We start from the raw sequence: 20,765 nt of genomic DNA on the forward strand, positions 1-20,765 counted from the left end.
ATATAAAACTGAGGAGTTACATCCATTTGAAACGTTTTAGTCATTTATTTATATGAACATAAATACATTTAACGAATATAAATAAATGTAACTCATTACTCAACATCCTCTTTTTTACAATCTCTAATTTATTCGGTTAAGACGAGAGATGAACAGCAGAGTGAATTAGTGCAGAGAAAAATGCTCATCGAGTCTGCAGTTAAGGCTCTCTTCTTGGAAAAACATCTCATACAAAATTCCTTCTTTAAATATTAAAGTGAAGCATAGAAGTGCAAGAAGCCTTATTTAATATTTTTTAGGACAAAATAAAATAAGCTGATATGTCTAACTAAACTGAAGGATGACATTAATGACATTAAAGCCAATAAATAAATAATTAAAGCAATGTGGGGATGCATGAAGGCAGGCATAGTTAGTCACTATTCATGTTTACAATAAGTCATGATGTCATGACATTAATATATATAATAGGCCTGTTCATCATGTTTCATTCTGTTGACATATTTCACAACAGGAAGTTCTCCTGCACTCCTTCATAAAGTCATCATTTCACTCTTAGACTGTACAGCGGCACTATTGTCTGAATATAGTTTAACTTTTATTTGTCATCATAGTTTGAGCTTACCTCGTGCATTTTAATTTGATATGTGGGAAAAGACACTACCATTGTAATAAAACCTGCTGATAAAGGAGGTGCTATTTGTATTTTAAAACGGGCTAACTATATAAATGAAGTGGAGCGACAGTTGTCAGATCCCGTTTGCTATGAAAAGACAGACAAAGACCCAATCGCATGAGATTTCTCCCAAAGCTCCCTGTCTCTCACACACCCCTGAGACCGGTCTTTCCCTCTTTCCCTCTTTCCCTCTTTCCCTCTTTCACTCTGTCAAGAGCCATAAAAGTGCAGAAAACAGCAAAATAAAAAAGCAAATATTGATCATTTTATTGCAGATTTTGTGTGTACATTTTGGCCATGAAGGTGTCCATAAAAAAGAATAATGCAATCAAATAAATGTTGTTGCTACTCTTTGACATATCAAAGACTCTAATCATCATTCAACTAATAACATTGCATTTAAAGGGTTACAATTCAGAAAATAATTGAATGTTTTGAGCAAGTCGAAAGTTGTTTAACTTTAACTAACGCAGCAGAAAAATATAAATACATTTTAGGAGGGCACAATGTTCCAGCAGTGGTGTTGTTTTACCTTTATATGCTGTAGAAGAAGCTCATCACGAGGCAGGATACTGCTCGCCACTGTGGCGGCGATAAGCATGAAGAACTCCAAACTCTGTACACTTCCCTGACAAAGTCAGTTACATTAGAATGATTACAGCCAAAAATGAAAAACATTGATAAACGGATACGAGGCAGCAAAGATATATTCCAATACCGTTTAATTCCTGGATACACCACAAAGCATCATCTCTGTCTTAAAATAAAACTTGTAAACTAAAAGTGGTACCAAATGTGTTTTTATTTTATCAATATTTCAGCTCTTGTTTTCTTGCTGTCAATTTTCAGATATTTGTTTGAATCTTAAACACGTTAAAAAAAACATTTATTGTTTTATTCTTGTAAATTTACAAGTTTAATCTCGTAAATTTACGATTTTATTAACGTAAATTTATGAGTTTAATCTCGAAATTAAAAAAATAATAATAATTTAACGTGGCCCTCATCCTCCGTCGTACACTTCTATATCATAAAATGGGTTTTTCATGAAAGACACACCTTCTCAAAGACATAACCCTTGTGCCCTCCTCAAATGTATTTATATTTTTCTGCTGCGTTACGCTGTAATAAATGATTCTGTAGTCATGTACATTTTACTTAATATATCTGATAAAATGTATTAAATATAAATGCGTCCTTGATTTTGTGGAAATTGTTTAAGTAACTTTCATACAAAATGTTTGAGATAGTATCTGCTTATTTTGGTTACATTAAATATAATCTTTATGTTTATGTAATTCTAAATCAAGAGTGAATCCAACTCAATAGAATTAGTCAGTTTTTAATTGACAAGCACTTCCTGTTATTTTGCGCCTTTTTTCTTCTTTTGAATTCAGCAGGCTCTCATCTGGTCACAAGACATAAAGAAAGTGCGGATGACTGGTGCCCCTTTCCCTCCATTTAACTCATCAATTTAATTTGGTTGACAAAGGTAAGGAGAGTTATTTCATACTGTAATGTTTATGACTTGTGGGTGTATGCTACGTTACAAAACAAAATTAGCAAGCAAAGTAATACAGAGAGACAGAGACACAGTAAATTATGCATGTTATGTTAGGCTATAGTGTGATGGTATTATGCAACGATATCAGAAAGATATCACGAGTAGTTACACTGAGAAAACCACAAGCTTTATTTTGAAAGTTACTGAAGAGGAAAGAGGAATCGCTCGTGCGGGGAGGGATGTAAACAACATGGTCATAGTTTTCTCATTCAGCAGGTAAAGGTACGATAACGTGTTGAAAAATGCGAGGAGAGAATTTGGCAGTGCAACGACAGTGTCTTGAACCGTCATTTTTCAGCACAGCCGATCATGACAGATTTGAGTTTCGTGAACTGACGACCACGCTCCATTAAAAAACACAAAATTTATCACAACCGAGAGCTGTTAGCCCAGAGCTGCTAAATCACGCATTGACTGTGACTGTGTCTGTGATACTCGTGCAAGCTCTCACGCATTATTTTTTTTTCAGGTGCTGAAAAGCATAAATTGCTCCTCTTTATTTAATCCTCTCTAATTTACAGTATTTCCTCACTCGCTGCTTGCTGACACCGAGCTGTCACTAGCAGGCTACACTACATTTTTACAGTTTCCCTCTGTGTTCATTCTATTATTGATTATGCAAAGAAGATGTCTTACTTTTTTTTTTTTTAACTATGCATTAACTACTTAATAATTAGAGCTACTTACTTATTTTTTAGATACGTTGATAAGGTAATTCAAAGTGAATTTGTGAATGTTGTTAAAAACTATACTTTTGTCATACATGAAACATGCAGGATAAAGTAATCCTAGGAGGTTAACCCACTACATTAAGAATATATATTCACTCGTGGAAGTTTAGTTTTAAAGTGCAAACACTTTTCATAGGCTGAACTGGGTTCTTTCTCTCTCTGCCTTTGCTAGTTGTGATAAAAAATATCTATTGATTTTATTCAATGTAAAAATGTAACTTAATTTTTTTTTTACAAATCCGTCTTCCTTATATTTAATGTAACCAAAATAAGCAGATACTATCTCAAACATTTTTGTATGAAGGTTACTTTCAACAATTGCCACAAAATCAAGAAAGCATTTTTATTTAATACATTTTATCAGATATATTAAGTAAAATATACATGACTAAAGAATCATTTATTACAGCGTAACGCAGCAGAAAAATATAAATACATTTGAGTAAAATGCAACATTGATGGTTAAGACTAAAGAAGTCTTATCCTAATTCTAATTTAAAATGAGATGCAACGTTTTTCATCAAACTCATTGGGTATATTATGAGCATTAGACAAGAATTTCTACATTTCATCCAGAATTCATGTTTAGAATAGAACTAAAGAGACAAAGAGAACACTTCCAGAAGAACTCTGAAAATCTAATTATAACTTTTACTAGCCCTTCAATACAAGCTATAGTACACATGTAATTGAGAGGGTGATGTTTTTATATTCAAATAAGAGCAAAGGCACATCTCTAATTTAAATTTTTCTGTATTATCTTCTAGGTGTCTCCAGATGAGATGGCGGTGTAAAATCTGTGGCTTCATAGCGACGACAAGGGGTGATCTTCTGACCCATTACAGACTACAGCACAGGACATTTGAAATTGGAAATCCGGTACCTTGTCTTGTTCATGATTGCCCATGCTCCTTTAAAACTTTGAATGCCCTACGCACACATCTTTCAAGATATCATCCAGAAGATGAAACTAGAGGGCCAGGAGTCATCTTCTGTTTTACATGTTTAATTTGCTCAACTCAACATCCCTCTAAAAAAGAATATTTTCTTCACCTTGGTAATCACCTGAGGAGATATGAAACTGTAGAGTGTGTTTTTGTTGGATGCACATCTTTTGTTGGCATCATCTTCTGTATGTTAAAGGCTGCTTGAAATGCTGTACCTTTAATAAAGTCTGATAAAAAGTGTTACTTTCGTCAAGCATTAAATGTCATTGTATCTTACTTAAGTAATATTTATTCTGTATTTTCTGATCGATTAATTCTAATCTCACACTAAAATGTAGGTCATAACGCGAACATGTATGTAATTGCCAAGAAATTATTATATTTACATTTTAATTAATTTTATAAAGGAAAATTAAAAAAATGCACTGAATATAAAGATTAGTATTACTCAATTTTATATCATTTATATATCGAATTTAATTATTTATATCAGTACCTTTTACTAATTTAGACATTTCTCTTATTGATATCTACTTAATGTTTTTGTTTAAATTTGGTTAATTTATTTTTGTGCTTTATTTGAATCTACTCAATTTAAACAAGTAATTCTTAAAGGTCTGATTTGAGTAATATTAACTCAACTTTTAACATAGTTAGATTAAATTAATAATATTACGTGCAATCTGTTGCCTCAATTTTATAGAGTAGTTATGGTGTATCTTTTCTTTTTTACAGTGTAGTTAAAGTTAAACAACTTTCGACTTGCTCAAAACATTCAATTATTTTCTGAATTGTAACCCTTTAAATGCAAGGTTATTAGTTGAATGATGATTAGAGTCTTGGATATGTGACAAACTAGTAACAAAGTTGATTTGATTGCATTAGTCTTTTCTATTTAACCTCTGGACACCTTGGTTGCCAAAATGTACTCACAAAATCTGCAATAAAATGATCAATATTTGCTTTTGTATTTTGCTGTTTTTTACACTTTCTATGAGCTTCTTATTGTGCAGATCTTGTTTTTACTAAGCAGTCTTTGTTTTTCTTTTGTTTTTATTGTTTCTCAACAATAGTCAAATAGCCGATTTCTTCTGTCGTTGTCAGATGCTTCACAGGAGGCTTTGCCTGAGAACAGGTACTTAACTTTATTTGGATGCATTTCTTTGTTTCTTCTATTTTGTAAAATATTTGTATTAATATTTTGTGTTCACTCTATATTATAAAATGTCCATTGTTTCACAAATGCTCATCTTCTCTCTCCAGATGCAATCATAAAACAATTAACCTGTTTCCAACGGTGGCGCTGCTCTGTAGCGACCCGGGCTGCCTCGTGCTAAGAACCCAAAGTATTTATATACTTAATAATGTTATCGTTTTATGTTCGATGTGAAGGATGATGTTGATGTTTTTATGGCTGCAGCACGGGTGAAGAGCTGAAGACAAATTTCTCACTTTGTGAGACAATAAAGTTAATCCTGTCCCCTGCTATCCCTCGGCCATCTGTGACCACTTCTACTCCCTGCACTGTTTGATATTGTTTGTTCTGTTAAACTAGTTATTTGTATTTATTTATATGAAATATTAGAGTTATTACCATTTTATTCATGTTTGTTTAGAAGTACTTTTTATTTTTTAAATAAATTCTGTTGAATATAAATATGTATGAATGTTTTCATTAAGTCTATGAATATTGTCTTTGATGGTTAAACTCTGCAATATAAGGGGCAACCGCTGAAATCTGCATAAATACAATTTTCTTGCAATAAATTCTGAGTACAGCGATGTGATTGTTGCAAATCCTTTCATTGGGATAACAATGCAACTGAATTTACTTGCACAGCCCTATAGCCTACCCTGACCTATGTTTTAATTCTGTTCTTTTAAAGGAGGATTATTATGATTCCAAAGAGGTGGAGAATCTCAAGTCCCTGGAAGAAATACGACTGCAGACTTTCACTTTAAACTTGAAAAATAAGGAACTTAAGACTGGTAAGAGACCACATAGGTGCTCAGGTAGGTGCGGTAAAAGATTTAACGTAAAAGGAATCTTGACCAGACACATGATGATTCACACTGGAGAAAAACCCTTCAGCTGCTCTCAATGTGAGAAAGTATTTACCCATAAGGTCAGTCTGACATGTCACATGGCAATTCACAGAGGGGAGAAACCCTTCAGTTAACCTTTTTGCAGTAAAGCATTTTAACAAAAAGCCAACACATTTTATTTCATACAGGAGAGAAACCCTTCAGCTGCTCTGAGTGTGGTAAAAGGTTTAGTTTTGAGGGAAATCTGACCAAACACATGATGATTCACACTGGAGAGAAACAATATCGCTGCTGTCACTGTGAGAAAAGATTTACCCATAAGGCCAGTCTGACATATCACATGGCAATTCACAGAGAGAAATCCCTTAGATGCTCTCAGTGTGGAAAACAATTTAGACAAAAGGGAGGTCTGAAGTCACACATGTTAGATCACACAGGAGAAAAAGCCTTCAGCTGCTCTGTTTGCAGTAAAGGTTTTTCCCAAAGAGGAAATCTGACCAGACACATGTTAGTCCACACTGGAGAGAAATGCTAATCCTGTGCAATGGTAAAACTGATCCAGAGGAATCCAAGTTAACAACATCACTAATTTGTATTCATAAGTATGTATTGACTAACAGATGTATAAGTGCAGTTATAAAGGGATATAAGACAATTCTGTTGACAGAAATCTGTCTCTACTTTTTTGACATTGATGTTTTGTTGCTGACATATGAACCAGTAAGTTGGGAGCAGCTATGACGTTTGAATTGAAAGGGTTTATATGAAACAGTTACAGTGTAAGGATCCTTCTTCTCTCCTGATATCTTCTCTTCTTTCTGTCACTCTGTTTCCTTGGAGGCCTCTGTGTTGGGTAGCACAAGTTCTTCAGACAGCTCATGTGTAACCTTGTAATAAATAAACTGATGTAGAGTGAGAAAGACTTTCATCTACTTGTGTTATTTTGTGTCGAGTGTCTAAAGTGTCTTTGATAAAGAAAAGGAGTTCAGCAGATCCTGATGCAGAGCGACCACAGTCAGGTCAGGTCGATGTCGATTTCACTGAAAACCTGTAACCCTCAATAAGAATCCTGCAGTCAGAATACAAAATAAAGAAAATCACAAACTGAATGATAACACCTGTAGATGTCATCTGGCATTCTGGATTTACTCAACATCTTGTTAGAAGAAACGATAGAGATGCATTATAGCCTTCAGTGTGTGAAACTAAATGGTATATGGAAAAAAAACACTTCAATGGTGTGTTTATTTGTTCTGTTATCATTTCTCTCTTTGGCTTCCTGTTTGCTGCTTCACTGCTTTTTATACACTTTCAGCTCAGAGGAAAATGATTCTTCGATTGGTCTTGGCGCTATCCAATTCCCACGGTAACCTGACTCGTCATCAATCTTAAAACTTTTCTTATTTCAATAAAAGTAACTGCTTTCATTTATCAATATTTCACCTCCAAGCAGACCCTTATTCTAAAAGACTGAACACATTGGTTTGGGTTAGGCCACGATAGTAAAAGAGTTCAAAGAGGAGACTTTAATGCAGCAAGGTTACAACTGTTTATTGTGTGTGGTTCTGAAAAGCAAGGAAAATATCTATGAACAAAATTCTTCACATATACATTCATATTATAATTGTAAAGTAATCTGGGGAAGCAGTTTTCCACTTATACAATGTTAACCATGCATCTTTTAGCATCCTTACCTTCCTTTTTCTCATTTTAACACCAAACAAAACAAATCAGAATTTAAGTTAATATAACCATGAAATGAATCTGAATTTTAGTATCTATTCAGTTCTTTATCTTTTGTTTACAATTTAAACAAACCAGTTAAATGTGTTCAATATTAATTATTATTTACCCTTCTAATTTAATTGTTTCCAGTGAACACTACACTATAAAACCAGAATGCAGAGTGCATCACTATGAAATAAACAGCCTACATTAAATACATGTCACCATTCAAACATTCTGAACAGATAACTACCAAAGAACACAGCACACTTACCAAAGGTATCTCTGCTGTCTTCCTTTCATTGAATTCATCCTGAAAGTGTCTCAGCCTCTCACCTCACTCCTGCTCTCACACACACCGCTGACACTCCTGTCTGTCAGTTAGAGCCACTCAGCAGGTTTACACACCTGGCTCACAAAGGTTACCTGATTTCCTGACCTGCTCAGTGCTGCTCTCCAGTGTTCAATACAAACTTTAAATAAAGGCTGACAACAGAGATAACCTGATAAGTAATAATAAAGCTGATTAACCTTTAAACACAAAGTAAATAAAAACATATTAATATTTTCATTTTCTGTTTGTCCTTAGATTTTAACAAAACAAAGACTGATTTAAAAAAATCCCCCAGACACCAAACATTTGTTATATGGAAAATAACTCGTTTTTTGTGTGTTTTTTTTTATTAAGAATATTATCATCATGTTATCAAACTGGCATTTAAAGGGTTTAAATCCTGATAATTATTCAATATTTGATCGTTTTGATCAGGACTGAAGTTGATCAAAAGATTTAACCCAAAAAACAGAAAAAAAATTAATCTGTAATATTTTTATAGCAGTTTTTGGAAGTGAACATTTTTGTCCTTAATGACTCAAGAGGGTAGTACATTTTAAATCTGATGCTACACAAAAACTAATAATGCATCAAAGTCAATATTTTGTATAATCTTTGACATATCCAAGACTGATTTTTTAAAAAAATCCCCCAGACACCAAATATTTGTTATATGGAAAATAACTTTTTTTTTCATAAATAACAACAGTGATCAAGTAATGAAATTGGCATCTAAAGGGTTAAAATCCTCAAAATGATTGAATGTTTTGTAGTTTTGAGCAGGGCGGAAGTTGTTGAAGAGATTTATGCAGAAAAAAAAGTAATCTGTTCTGTTTTTATAGCAGATCTTTGGAAGTGGACATTTTTGTCCTTAATGACTTAAGAGGGTAGTAAATTAAACTGATGCCTGAGGGTTTGAAGTGTGTCTTATACAGCAGATTTGATGGTAATAACAACTAATTTCAAGGACCTTCATATAAAGTGTTACCCAAGAAGAACTTAGACTGAGGTTCTGTCTGTGTTTAAACAGATGTCATGAAACACTTTAACCAGAGCTGTCTCAGTGCTGCGGTTTGGTCCAAAACCTGACTGGAAGACATCCAAACAGTTGTTCAATATCAAGAAGTTATTTAACTTCTGAAACACAGCTTTGTCTATCATTGGACCTAACAGAGGAAGATTTGATATAGGCCTGTAATTATTCATTATTGTCTAGATTGTTCTTTTCTAGTAGTGGCTTGATGACTGCTGTTTTCAGGGCCTGTGGGAAGACACCTGAGAGACAAGTTTACCATTTGTAACAGATCTGGAGCCATGACTCCTCCTCCTGCTGCCAATATCAAGACAGCAGGAGGAGGACTTTAATTGTTTAATTGTCACTTGTTTTTTTATTGCTGAGATCAGAACAATACAGACATTAAAGAAGGGGGTCCATTGTTTTTCTGTGATGTAGAACATTTAACCCCCATTACCACCCCCACCCCCCCATTATCACCATGAAACAGATCAGCTGGACAGAGTGAACAGAGTCAGCTGATCTTCAGTCAGCAGTGTTTCTCAGACCGACAGACCACACAGAGACACTGAAGAACCACGAGACCAGAACATAAACCCAGGATAGAGAGGTTCAGTGAATGTGGTGTTGAAGGTGTGGAGGTGGATCAGTGTGTCAGAGGAGACTCTGTAGAAGGACAGAGAGCCAGCAGGACAGTCCACATACACTGCTACTCTGTGAGAGACAGAGGAGGAGGAGGAGGAGGAGGAGGAGGAGGAGGAGATCTTTGTTCTTATGTTATTGTGCCTGACAGAGTAACCTCTATCAGAGCAGATCAGACTCCAGGACTGATCATTAAATCCAAACCAACATTCATCACTGTCTCCTCTCCTTCTGATTCCTCTGTAACTCACTGATACATCAACCTTTCCTCTCCACTCGACCTCCCAGTAACAGCGACCAGTCAGACCAGTCCTACACAGCAGCTGAGGCCACCAGTAATCAAATCTATCTGGATGATCAGGATATGACTGAAGCTCCTCCACACGTGTCACCTTCCTGTTGTTGTCAGACAGTTTCAGGTTTCTGCTCACTGTGTTTGTGTCCAGTTCCAGCTCACAGGCGTCTGATGGAGAGAACGAGACACAACACAGCTGCAGGTTATCATCTGTTCATTCATCAACAACTTTACTGACACTTACTGATAGGGGTGTAAAGGTACACGTACTCGGACCGGACCGTTTCAGTACAGGACTGATCCGAGTACGTGCAGAACAAAAGTGATTTAATCTGTGTTCCCACACGGACCGCAAAGCAGAAGCACACCTCAGGGTGGAGGAAGGCTGCGGCTGCTGGTATGGGACACAGCTTTTAGTTAATAACTTGTAAAAAAGTTCAAACATAAACTGTGCAAACTGTGCAGATTAGTAGTTCCTCGAGTCCTGTTGGTCTGGACAGTTGCATATAACCGGGATGGAGTTCTTTTTATAGACTTACTCTTAAGTTTTGTTTTCAATTTAATCGATGATCCCGCTCAAACTAAGAGCAAAAGGGGAGGGGAGACGCGTCTGTGTGGGAGAATAACCTGCAGCAGAGACGTGCTGTCAGGGGAGGCAGGTGAGGCTCGTCATCATCAAAAGTAAAAAACAAATAATCATTAAATCAAATAAATATCAATATTTTTCTACTGATCTGTGTAATAAATGTTATTTCTGTACGATTCCAAAAATGTTCAATAATTTTCATGATCAAAATCTCTGAATGTGCATATTTCCGGCTCCGATGCGAGGTGAGGCAGGGACGAGTTGTGCCTCATCCCAGATTGCGCAATCCCTCACAAACTGGGTTGAGCGTATGCCTTTTGCTTTATTACTGTTTGTCACCAATGTAATGTTTGTAGACACTTCTATTATACGTCCTCACTTTCCATAGAATAAGTAATGTATTTCACATGTTTTTAACATATTTAGTCTAATTTGACATAAAACCGCACAGAAAAAGCATGAGGTGAGGCAGCTGCTTCACCTGAAGGGGGCGTGCGTCAGGTTGCGTGAGGCTCATAAGACCAAGAGGTTATGCTTGGTTTGATGGTTGCTCCTCTTCTATGCAGAATTTTTATATAAAAAAGATTTTATATCTAAGCTTAAAGATTTCTCAAAACTGGACTTTTAATCAAAACGTGAAGTGATAAATAATGAAGACTTTTAAAACTAAAAGAAGGTAAGGAGGACTTTTACAACAAAGTCACAGATATTTTAGTCCAGAAGGATAGGTGAATGGACTTTGTTTACAAGTAAAGGTAAGACCATGAATACACCGCAGTATATGCCTACTTTTATTTTTATTGAATGAGTATGAATTGTGGAATTGCAATGGAAAAAACATTTCTGAGGCGCTATAAATGTAACGTTCTTCCTTTGCCAAATATGCACCTTCCCTCTATGTGTGTGTAAATAATGCTGATATGAGATATGAAACACAACCAGTAGTCAATGTGCAAGCTGCCAATTGAATGGTGAATTTAAGCTACTCTATAAATGGGTTCATATATTTGTAAATCTGACTCTGAAAAAGTCAGTGCCTCACCAGCCACGAACCTCGCCGCACGTCACTGACCTGCAGCATGATAGAATGAACAACTCCCTCCCCATTCCCACAATAATGGACAAAGAGACGTTGACAAGACGAGAGTAGTGTGCCGTTGTTGTTCAGAGGACATCGGGTACGTCACAGGCAACACGTCCAACTTATTAAAGCACTTGAAAAGGCACCACGTGAACGTAAACATCACTGCAACTAGGAAAAAACAGACAGCCTTTTGCTAGTAATTCTAAACGGGCCAAAGCCATAAAAAATGCCATTGAAGTTCTTATATCGACAGAGGGAAATATTAATAGTTCTGAAACTACACTGTCCCAGATGTGATTAGGTTTATTATGTGCTCAAAGAGCATTCAAAAAAGTGTTTCCTTCATAAACTAAAAGGTGGAAGTGTAATTATAAAGAAATATTTTTATATATAGGCTATATTAATGACGTCAATCAAACTTACAGTTCATATTCAGCACTGAATGATGTTTGACAGCACTGAAATGTAATAATCCACTTCTAATCAAGTTCAAATGGAGTTACCATGGCAGCCAGGAAGAATGGAGATCCAAATCAACAAACACATGCAGTGAATAAAGTCTGACTAATCAAAGTGCAGCACAAAGAATCTATGAACCATCTGCTGTCTCCAACTGTTCTGTCCTCAGAGGTCACATTCAGCACAAACAGGAGCCTCATTTCCACTTTCACTGTCACACACAATGTGATGGCAGCAGGAGTGTGCCACGTCCCTTTGTCCTGTCTAACTACTTTTAAACTGTGTTTCTGAAGTCATGGAGACCATTTCTTTTCCATCAATCTAGGCTCTACAACATACATGTTTTTGTTTTAATTGAAATTTAACTGGACTGGATGAACAGATCGAAATCTAAAGAGACAGATGACAACTCAGTCCTTGTGAGTTTTTCTCCGCTTGTCTAAGGTGTAGGCCACGCCGTCCCGACCTCACCTGGCCACCTGGCGGCCTGCAGCTGACTTGTGTATTGTTGTTGGATGTTCCTGCTGGCCTGTACTATGGTGATCGTGGACTTTGCTGTGTGCCTTACTGTCTGCACAGCCAGAAGACGAGGAGGAGAGCTAGCTTATGTCTCTAAAGATATTCTGTTTCTATTTCATCACTGAATTCACGTCTGGATGTTTTTGAGGAGAGAACTTGATGTTGGAGACTCTGCATATTTACATGTTTATGAAAATGAACGTCAAATCAAAAATGATTTCTGCTGTTTTTAAAGTTGATGAGCTCCACGAGCTCGACTACGAGCAGCCGGCCAGCAGCCAACATCAAAATGTGAAATGTCACAAAAACTGCATGTTGTAAAATATACATTTCTGTTGGATGTGATGAATGGTGATTTTCTATTCACTGGATTATCACTTTTATTTCAGTTTCCATTTTTATTTCATATTTAAACTCTCATGAGTTTCCATCACCCTCACTTTTATCATCACTTTGTGTTACTTCCAGCCCTCATCCTGTTGTAGTTTGAAAGGTTTAATCATAACAGAAACACAATCTGGACAGCAGCAGGCACAAACCAATAGTTATCTAACCTCTGAATTTAGCCAAGTCATAAGATCATGTTCTGATACACAAGACACACGCACACACACACACACACACACACACACACACACACACACACACACACACACACACACACACACACACTCTTTCCTGTTAAGAGACCAGTTGTCTGTCCAGGAAACTTCTAGGAAATGGTCTTCATATAGCACACATGTTGTAATTGCTCAGTGTGTTGATTGCCCATAAATGGATGATTGGGATGTTATAAAAGTTCCGGTTGAGCGAGGACGCTGGCGTGTATGTCGCCGCTTCACGATCCAAAAATCGGTGACAAAAATCGTGTTTCTTTTGTGCTATCTATGCTTCTCCCTCCTACTTATCCTCTACTAACAGTCTGCAAACAGATCGACTTTGCTGCTGCTTTCAGTTTGTGTAAACTGACAGCTACTCACCATCTATGACGATCAGCTGTTAGCGCTAGCCGCCGATCAGCTGTTAGCTTCTCGCACAGCTATCAGGATATCCTCACCAGTCTGTGATCACTGGACCCTCGCCTGCCTTATTGGTGGACCGTCCTTCTTCGCCGGCCACGTCGGCTCCCTACCTGGCTTGGACCCGTCGCCCTGCGCCACCTGTTGGCTACCGCTGGCTGCCGCTTCCCCCCTACTCTGGCTCGGCTGCTGGCGGCGAAGAGGCCTGCCTGACAACCAGACTGCCGGCTGCTGCTCTCCTGCTCAGATTGTGTCCAGACGGGTCCCCCGTCTGCCACAAAATTGGTCCTTTCCTTATCCTGGTTTGGCTCTCATTCCTGCGGTTTTCCTGACCCCGGCTGGCGCCCGGTAGCTTGCGGCTTTCAGCCTGCGGCTAGCAGCTGCTCTCCCTGCTGCGGACATGGTACTACTAACATACTCCGCTCTGCAACTCCAGAATCTCGCCTGCCACTTCTCTCCGGACAACCTTGCTTCCATTAAATCTTTCGGACTCCTGCGCCGTCCTCACTACGTGCATAGGGCTGCCCGATGCAAGTTTGTTTACACTGACCATGCTATCCCCACTGTAGTGTCTGACCGGCGCCATCATCACAACAAATCACACGTGCACAGCAGAAACCTGATACCTGTTGTTGTGTGTGTTGACAGAACCACTCCTCTCTCCCCCTCTGCTTCAGAATACACCACCGCCTCATTTATGCTGCTGAATGCTCGCTCCCTTAACAACAAAGCAAACCTATTTCACTAAATATCAAACTTTACTGACAGATCCACGTCATCACAATCATTCAAACCGATGGTTTTATTTAGGCTATAATCGCGCATGTAGTGAGCCGTTTCCAATAAGTAACTTTCATTATGATAATATATAAACATAAAATAAAAATTAAAAATAAAAGTCTGCCACATACATATTGCATCAGCGCCGTCTCGCCTTCATTATCCCGGACGGACCTCAGAGGACCGGACTTATACACTAATGTAATCACTGATGTAGAGTTAAACATTAGACTAACACAAAGACCATAGAGCCTCCAGTTTTCATTAATATATTTCAATATCTTGCATTTATCATCAATTGTGATTTTTAGTTTTAATAAAGAGTGCACAGAGACATGGCGATGGCTTCACACATTTCACCTCCTCCATACTCAGCACATCTTCATCAGCTGCATGTATTTATTCTGTAAATAATTCAAGTGTGGACATTAAGTCGGGGCATCTCTGACACGATCATTAAGCCATATATTTGATCATAATTAGTCACAGTGCAGACGGAGATGCCCACGAAAATATGTGGCCAACAATTCAAAGTTTTTGTTGGTTGATCAAACCTTTGATTAATAATATGATAGAGTGAGGGAGAATGCTGACTGACGTGTCCTCTCTGCCACTATATGAAGAAATCAGTGTGGGTCCTGTAAACATGTAAACATTGCAGATATACTCGTGCGTAATGATGAACGGTGGATGTTTTGGCACATAGGACAGCGTGAATGCAGCAGCGACGTGGTGTCATTCTCTGAATTTTCTTCAGTTCGTGATCCTCCTGCTGCAGCAAACTACCGATATGTCCATTTTATCCTTCACGTCATTCACAAGTTCCTTTGTTTCTGGGTCAGAAAGTTTCGTTTCTTCGTCTAAACTTCAGTTTTCGTGATCCAACGCTGGAAACCTTTGATCTGCCCCCTCGTTTGGATGTATTTTCATTCACGAGCTGCTTTGCATTGACCGTTTATGGTTGAATGTGGGCGTGTAGAGGGCGGAACATGGGACTAATCTACGTGCGCACATTTCCAGGTGGATGGTGATTTATAAAGGGAACATTGCGTGCAGGTGTGCGTACGAACGGTTTTATAACTCTGAATCATTTTGTGCGCACGCCATTTCTGGGTTTTTGGCACACGTACATTTTTAGTATGAATTTTACGCACTCTTTTATAAATGAGACCCCTGGTCATTTTTAAAAACCTCCTCAAACACCATCTGTTCACCAAAGCATTCAGCCTCATCTAACACTCCCCTCAGCTGATCACCCACTCCCTTTCTCCCTCATTTGTTTGTCTAGTGTTTCTATCCTTTCTCTTTTCTGTTTGTGTTTTTCTATTCCTCTCTTGTTGTCTCCCATTACGCCCCACACACACACACACACACACACACACACACACACACACACACACACACACACACACACACACTTTGTAAAGCATCCTTGGGTTTCATGAAAGGCGCTATATAAATCTAAGTTATTGTTATTAACTTCTCAGAGAGAAATAAACAAATCCTCTGTTCACAAGCCATAGTCTCTGTCTGATTGTTCAAGAGCATTTACTCTTCTACACTCCAACATGTGCTGCTGTGTTCTGATGAAGAGAAATGAAAACACACTCACACTTCCTCAGACCAGGATCCAGTCTGTGCAGTCCACTATGGTCCAACCTGGAGGAAGAAACCAGATCAGAATCTATTTCATACATCTTCATTTAAATCCAGCATCAGACAAGAAGCAGAGTTCATCATTCAGAAACAGTGAGACAGCTTCTGTGTGTCTGTCTGTACCTCAGTGTCTCCAGTCTGCAGTGTGGATCCTCCAGTCCAGCAGACAGCAGCTTCTCTCCTCGTTCTCCTGGATGATTGTAGCTCAGGTCCAGATGTCTCAGGGGGGAGGAGCTTAGAGCTGAGGCCAGAGACGCACAACCTTCTTCTGTGACCAGACAGTTTGACAGACTACACACACACACACACACACACACACACACACACACACACACACACACACACACACACACACACACACACACAACATGCTTAACATCCATTGGTCCATTCTTCTCTGTTTTACCAGTAACATCCCGTCATAACCATGCAGCTGAACAGAATAGACTTCATAATCTGATACTAATCAATATTTACTCTGGTGACAAATAGTGAAGGTAAGACAGAGCGTGAGATAAACACACAGACTGCTTTGACATCAGCAGTGATGTAGAAACAGTTCTGAACTGTTTCATCTGAAATAAAGATTCTTTAGTTCTTTATGTTCCAAACATTATCCATGGTTTGTTTGTTGGTGGGGAAAGAACTTCATATTTAACTTTCTTTATTCCAGTCCAGCTTCCTCAGACTAAAAGACTGAGAGCTATAGAACGAGCTCAGAGCTTTACAGCTTTAATGTGGTAACATACAGTAAAACTTTAAACCACCACCAAGGCCCATTTAATAAATGATTCATCAAGAAAACATGATCTTAGATGAATAATGTGGATCAGCAGCACACTAACCTGAGAGTGTCCAGACTACAGAGTGGACTCTTTAGTCCAGTAGACAGCAGCTTCACTCCTGAATCATGCAGGTTGTTGTTGCTCAGGTCCAGGTCTCTCAGACTAGAGGACTGGGAGCTGAGGACTGAGGACAGAGCTTCACAGCTTCTCTCTGAGAGGTTACAACCACTCAGCCTGAAGATGACATGTTTGGTAAATTAATCAAAATATCAAATAAACTAAGTACATTTAAGCTTATTGGGTAAACTTTCACATGAATAAGTCCTTACCTGAGCGTTTCCAGTGAACAGTGTAGAGTCTTTAAACCACGACACAGCAGCTTCACTTCAGAATCCTGCAGGTAGTTGATGCTCAAGTCCAGCTCTCTCAGACTAGAGGACTGGGAGCTGAGGACTGAGGACAGAGCTTCACAGCTTCTCTCTGAGAGGTTACAACCACTCAGCCTGAAGAGGATATGTTTGGTAAGTTAATCAAAATATCAAATAAACTAAGTACATTTAAGCTTATTGGGTAAACTTTCACATGAATAAGTCCTTACCTGAGCGTTTCCAGTGAACAGTGTAGAGTCTTTAAACCACTACACAGCAGCTTCACTTCAGAATCCTGCAGGTTGTTGTTGCTCAGGTCCAGCTCTCTCAGACTAGAGGACTGGGAGCTGAGGACTGAGGACAGAGCTTCACAGCTTCTCTCTGAGAGGTTACAACCACTCAGCCTGAAGAGGATTCAGAAGAACACAAATGAAAGAATTTACAAACTATAGTTGTTTTTTTTTTAATAAAGAGAACTACATTTGAACTGGATAGTTATGTGAGCACGTACAGAGCTTTGTTTGAAGCTTTGATCACAGGCAGCAGCCTCAGAAGAGCCTCCTCTGAAGCAGAGTATTTCTTCAGGTCAAACACGTCCAGATCTTTTTCTGATGACATTAAGATGAAGACCAGAGCTGACCACTGAGCAGGAGACAGTTCATCTGTGGAGAGACGTCCTGATCTCAGGGACTGTTGGATCTCCTCCACTAGAGAACGATCATTCAGTTCATTCAGACAGTGGAACAGATTGATGCTTTTCTCTGCAGACAGATCCTTACTGATCTTCTTCTTGATGTACTTGACTGTTTTCTGATTGGTCTTTGAGCCACTTCCTGTGTGTGTCAGCAGACCTCGTATGAGATTCTGATTGGTCTCTAAAGAAAGACCGAGGAGGAAGCGGAGGAACAAGTCCAGGTGTCCATTAGGACTCTGTAAGGCCTGGTCCACAGCACTCTGATATAAATGTGTTGGGTCAGGTTTTTCTCTGAATACTTTAGACCTCCAGGATGTTGTTTGATCTTCTGACATCAGATTGACTCCAGAGTTGATGAAGGTCAGATGGACATGAAGAGCAGCCAGAAACTCCTGAACACTCAGATGGATGAAGCAGAACACCTTGTCCTGGTACAGTCCTCTCTCCTCTTTAAAGATCTGTGTGAACACTCCTGAGTACACTGAGGCTGCTCTGATATCGATGCCACACTCTGTCAGGTCTGAGTCATAGAAGATCAGGTTTCCTTTCTGCAGCTGCTCAAAAGCCAGTTTTCCCAGAGACTTAATCATCTTCCTGCTCTCTGGACTCCAGTGTGGATCTGTCTCAGCTCCTCCATCATACTTGATGTTCTTCAGTTTGGACTGAACCACCAGGAAGTGGATGTACATCTCAGTCAGGGTCTTGGGCAGCTCTCCTCCCTCTCTGGTCTTCAGCACATCCTCCAGAACTGTAGCAGTGATCCAGCAGAAGACTGGGATGTGGCACATGATGTGGAGGCTTCTGGATGTCTTGATGTGGGAGATGATTCTGTTGGCTTGCTCCTCATTTCTGAATCTCTTCATGAAGTACTCCTCCTTCTGTGGGTCAGTGAACCCTCTGACCTCTGTCACCATGTCAACACACTCAGGAGGGATCTGATTGGCTGCTGCAGGTCTTGTAGTTATCCAGAGGTGAGCAGAGGGAAGCAGTTTCCCCCTGATGAGGTTAGTCAGCAGCACATCCACTGAGGTGGACTCTGTGACATCAGTCAGGGTCTCGTTGTTTTTAAAGTCCAGAGGAAGTCGACACTCATCCAGACCGTCAAAGATGAACACAACCTGGAACTCTTCAAACCTGCAGATTCCTGCTTCTTTGGTTTCAGGAAAGAAGTGATGAACAAGTTCCAACAGGCTGAACTTTTTCTTCTGCAGCACATTCAGCTCTCTGAAAGTGAATGGAAATGTGAAGTGTATGTCCTGGTTGTCTTTGTCTTCAGCCCAGTCCAGAGTGAACTTCTGTGTTAAGACTGTTTTCCCGATGCCAGCCACTCCCTTTGTCATCACTCTTCTGATTGGTTCATCTCTTCCAGGTGAGACTTTAAAGATGTCTTCTTGTCTGATGGTTGTTTCTGGTCTGTGTGGTTTCCTGGATGCTATTTCAATCTGTCTGACCTCGTGTTCATCATTGACCTCTCCAGTCCCTCCCTCTGTGATGTAGAGCTCTGTGTAGATCTGGTTCAGAAGGGTTGGGTTTCCTGCTTTAGCAATCCCCTCAAACACACACTGGAACTTCTCCTTCAGGTTAGATTTGAGTTTTTGTTGGCACACTGCACCAAACGTTCCTGAATAAAGAAAGAACTGAAATCAATGAACAGATCCTGATATAGACGACATGACTATCTGAGTTTGGAATTTTAAACCTCTTTGTCCTTTTTCTAAAATACTAAATCTGTTAAAATGTTCTTACTGCTCTGCAGACAGTCAGCCAGCTCCTCCTGCTTCATTCTCCTCAGGAAGTGGAGAGTGATCTTCAAAAATGCCTCTTTGCAGCTTCTCCCCTGCTCTTCATCCTCACTCTGACTCTCTAAGCATTCTGGGTAATCTGGACTCAGAACCCTGTGGACTCTCTTCAGCTCGTTCTTCACAAAGGTGATGATGTTCTCCTCCAGCAGCTGGAACAGAAGGAGACACTGGATATTTAATATAAACTGGTAGAACTCAACATGTGGTTCATCTGTCAGTCTGAAGGTCAGCTGGTCTAAACAGAACAATAACTTAGCATTAAATTATTGTAATGGTAGTGTATTAATTAACAGTGTGTTGAACACACCATAAAGATGGAGTCCAGGTCTGTTGGAGTCTGCTGGTCTGATTGATTTCTGTGAACGTTGGAGCTCTCCTGTTGAACTCTGTGACAGGACATATTACACAAGAAAACAACAGGATATATATAATGAAACTCTGAGCCAAGATATGAGTCTTTAAACAACAGAGACATAACATTAACTTGATTTTTAATTCTCACCTTCCATCAGCAGGACGTCCATCTTTAAAGAAGATTGGAAGAAGTATAGACCGATCACTCTTCATGGACACACAGCTGGGTCCAGGAGAGTCTGGTCTCTGTTCCTGCATCCTGATACAAACAAACAGCTGGTTAATGAAATTATTTAAAACAAAGATCATTTTTAATCAGATTGTTCCAGTTTAAACTGGCAGATGGATAATCAGTAATCAGGAGGCAGAGGTGAAGTTCTCCACAGTTCTCTCTGTTTCTATTAGAACAGTATCTCACTCAGAATACAGCCAACACTGTGTCTGTCCTCAAATTCTTCAGACTGATGAAAGTAAAGTTAACAGAAGGCGACTTAAACATAAACACAGCTCAGAAAGATGCTGTGGTTAGTAACTGAGATTTACAGATAGCAACATGCAGTAATACGATCTCACAGAGAGAGAGAGAGAGAGAGAGAGAGAGAGGGAGATATAGGAGCTCAAGGTGCCAGCTCCCCCAGTAGTCTAAGCCTATAGCAGCATAACTAGGAGCTGGTCTACACCAGC

At 39.0% G+C, this 20,765-nt stretch overlaps 3 protein-coding genes across 3 annotated transcripts in view; 1 reads left to right on the forward strand and 2 right to left on the reverse strand.

Annotated features, from left to right (window-relative positions):
- LOC136181101 (NLR family CARD domain-containing protein 3-like) overlaps positions 1-20,765 on the reverse strand; it is a 785,212-nt gene that overhangs the window by 226,966 nt on the left and 537,481 nt on the right. The window contains exons 4-10 of the mRNA XM_065961411.1: positions 20,230-20,340; positions 20,035-20,113; positions 19,672-19,876; positions 17,743-19,546; positions 17,462-17,635; positions 17,193-17,366; positions 16,924-17,097 (exon numbers count right to left, since the gene is read on the reverse strand). Of these exons, the coding sequence (XP_065817483.1) occupies positions 16,924-17,097; positions 17,193-17,366; positions 17,462-17,635; positions 17,743-19,546; positions 19,672-19,876; positions 20,035-20,113; positions 20,230-20,340 (2,721 nt within the window). The remainder of the gene's footprint in view (positions 1-16,923; positions 17,098-17,192; positions 17,367-17,461; positions 17,636-17,742; positions 19,547-19,671; positions 19,877-20,034; positions 20,114-20,229; positions 20,341-20,765) is intronic.
- LOC136181122 (NLR family CARD domain-containing protein 3-like) overlaps positions 1-20,765 on the forward strand; it is a 236,446-nt gene that overhangs the window by 139,126 nt on the left and 76,555 nt on the right. The gene's annotated exons all lie outside the window — the stretch shown is intronic.
- LOC136181187 (stonustoxin subunit alpha-like) lies at positions 7,500-16,077 on the reverse strand (the record flags this gene model as incomplete). The annotated part of the gene is made up of 2 exons (XM_065961771.1): positions 7,500-10,143; positions 16,035-16,077. Coding segments are annotated over 2 exons (606 nt in total), but the record flags the coding sequence as incomplete, so codon positions are not given.

Source organism: Labrus bergylta, chromosome 2 (genome assembly GCF_963930695.1).
Source record: "Labrus bergylta chromosome 2, fLabBer1.1, whole genome shotgun sequence".
Lineage (NCBI taxonomy): Eukaryota > Metazoa > Chordata > Actinopteri > Labriformes > Labridae > Labrus > Labrus bergylta.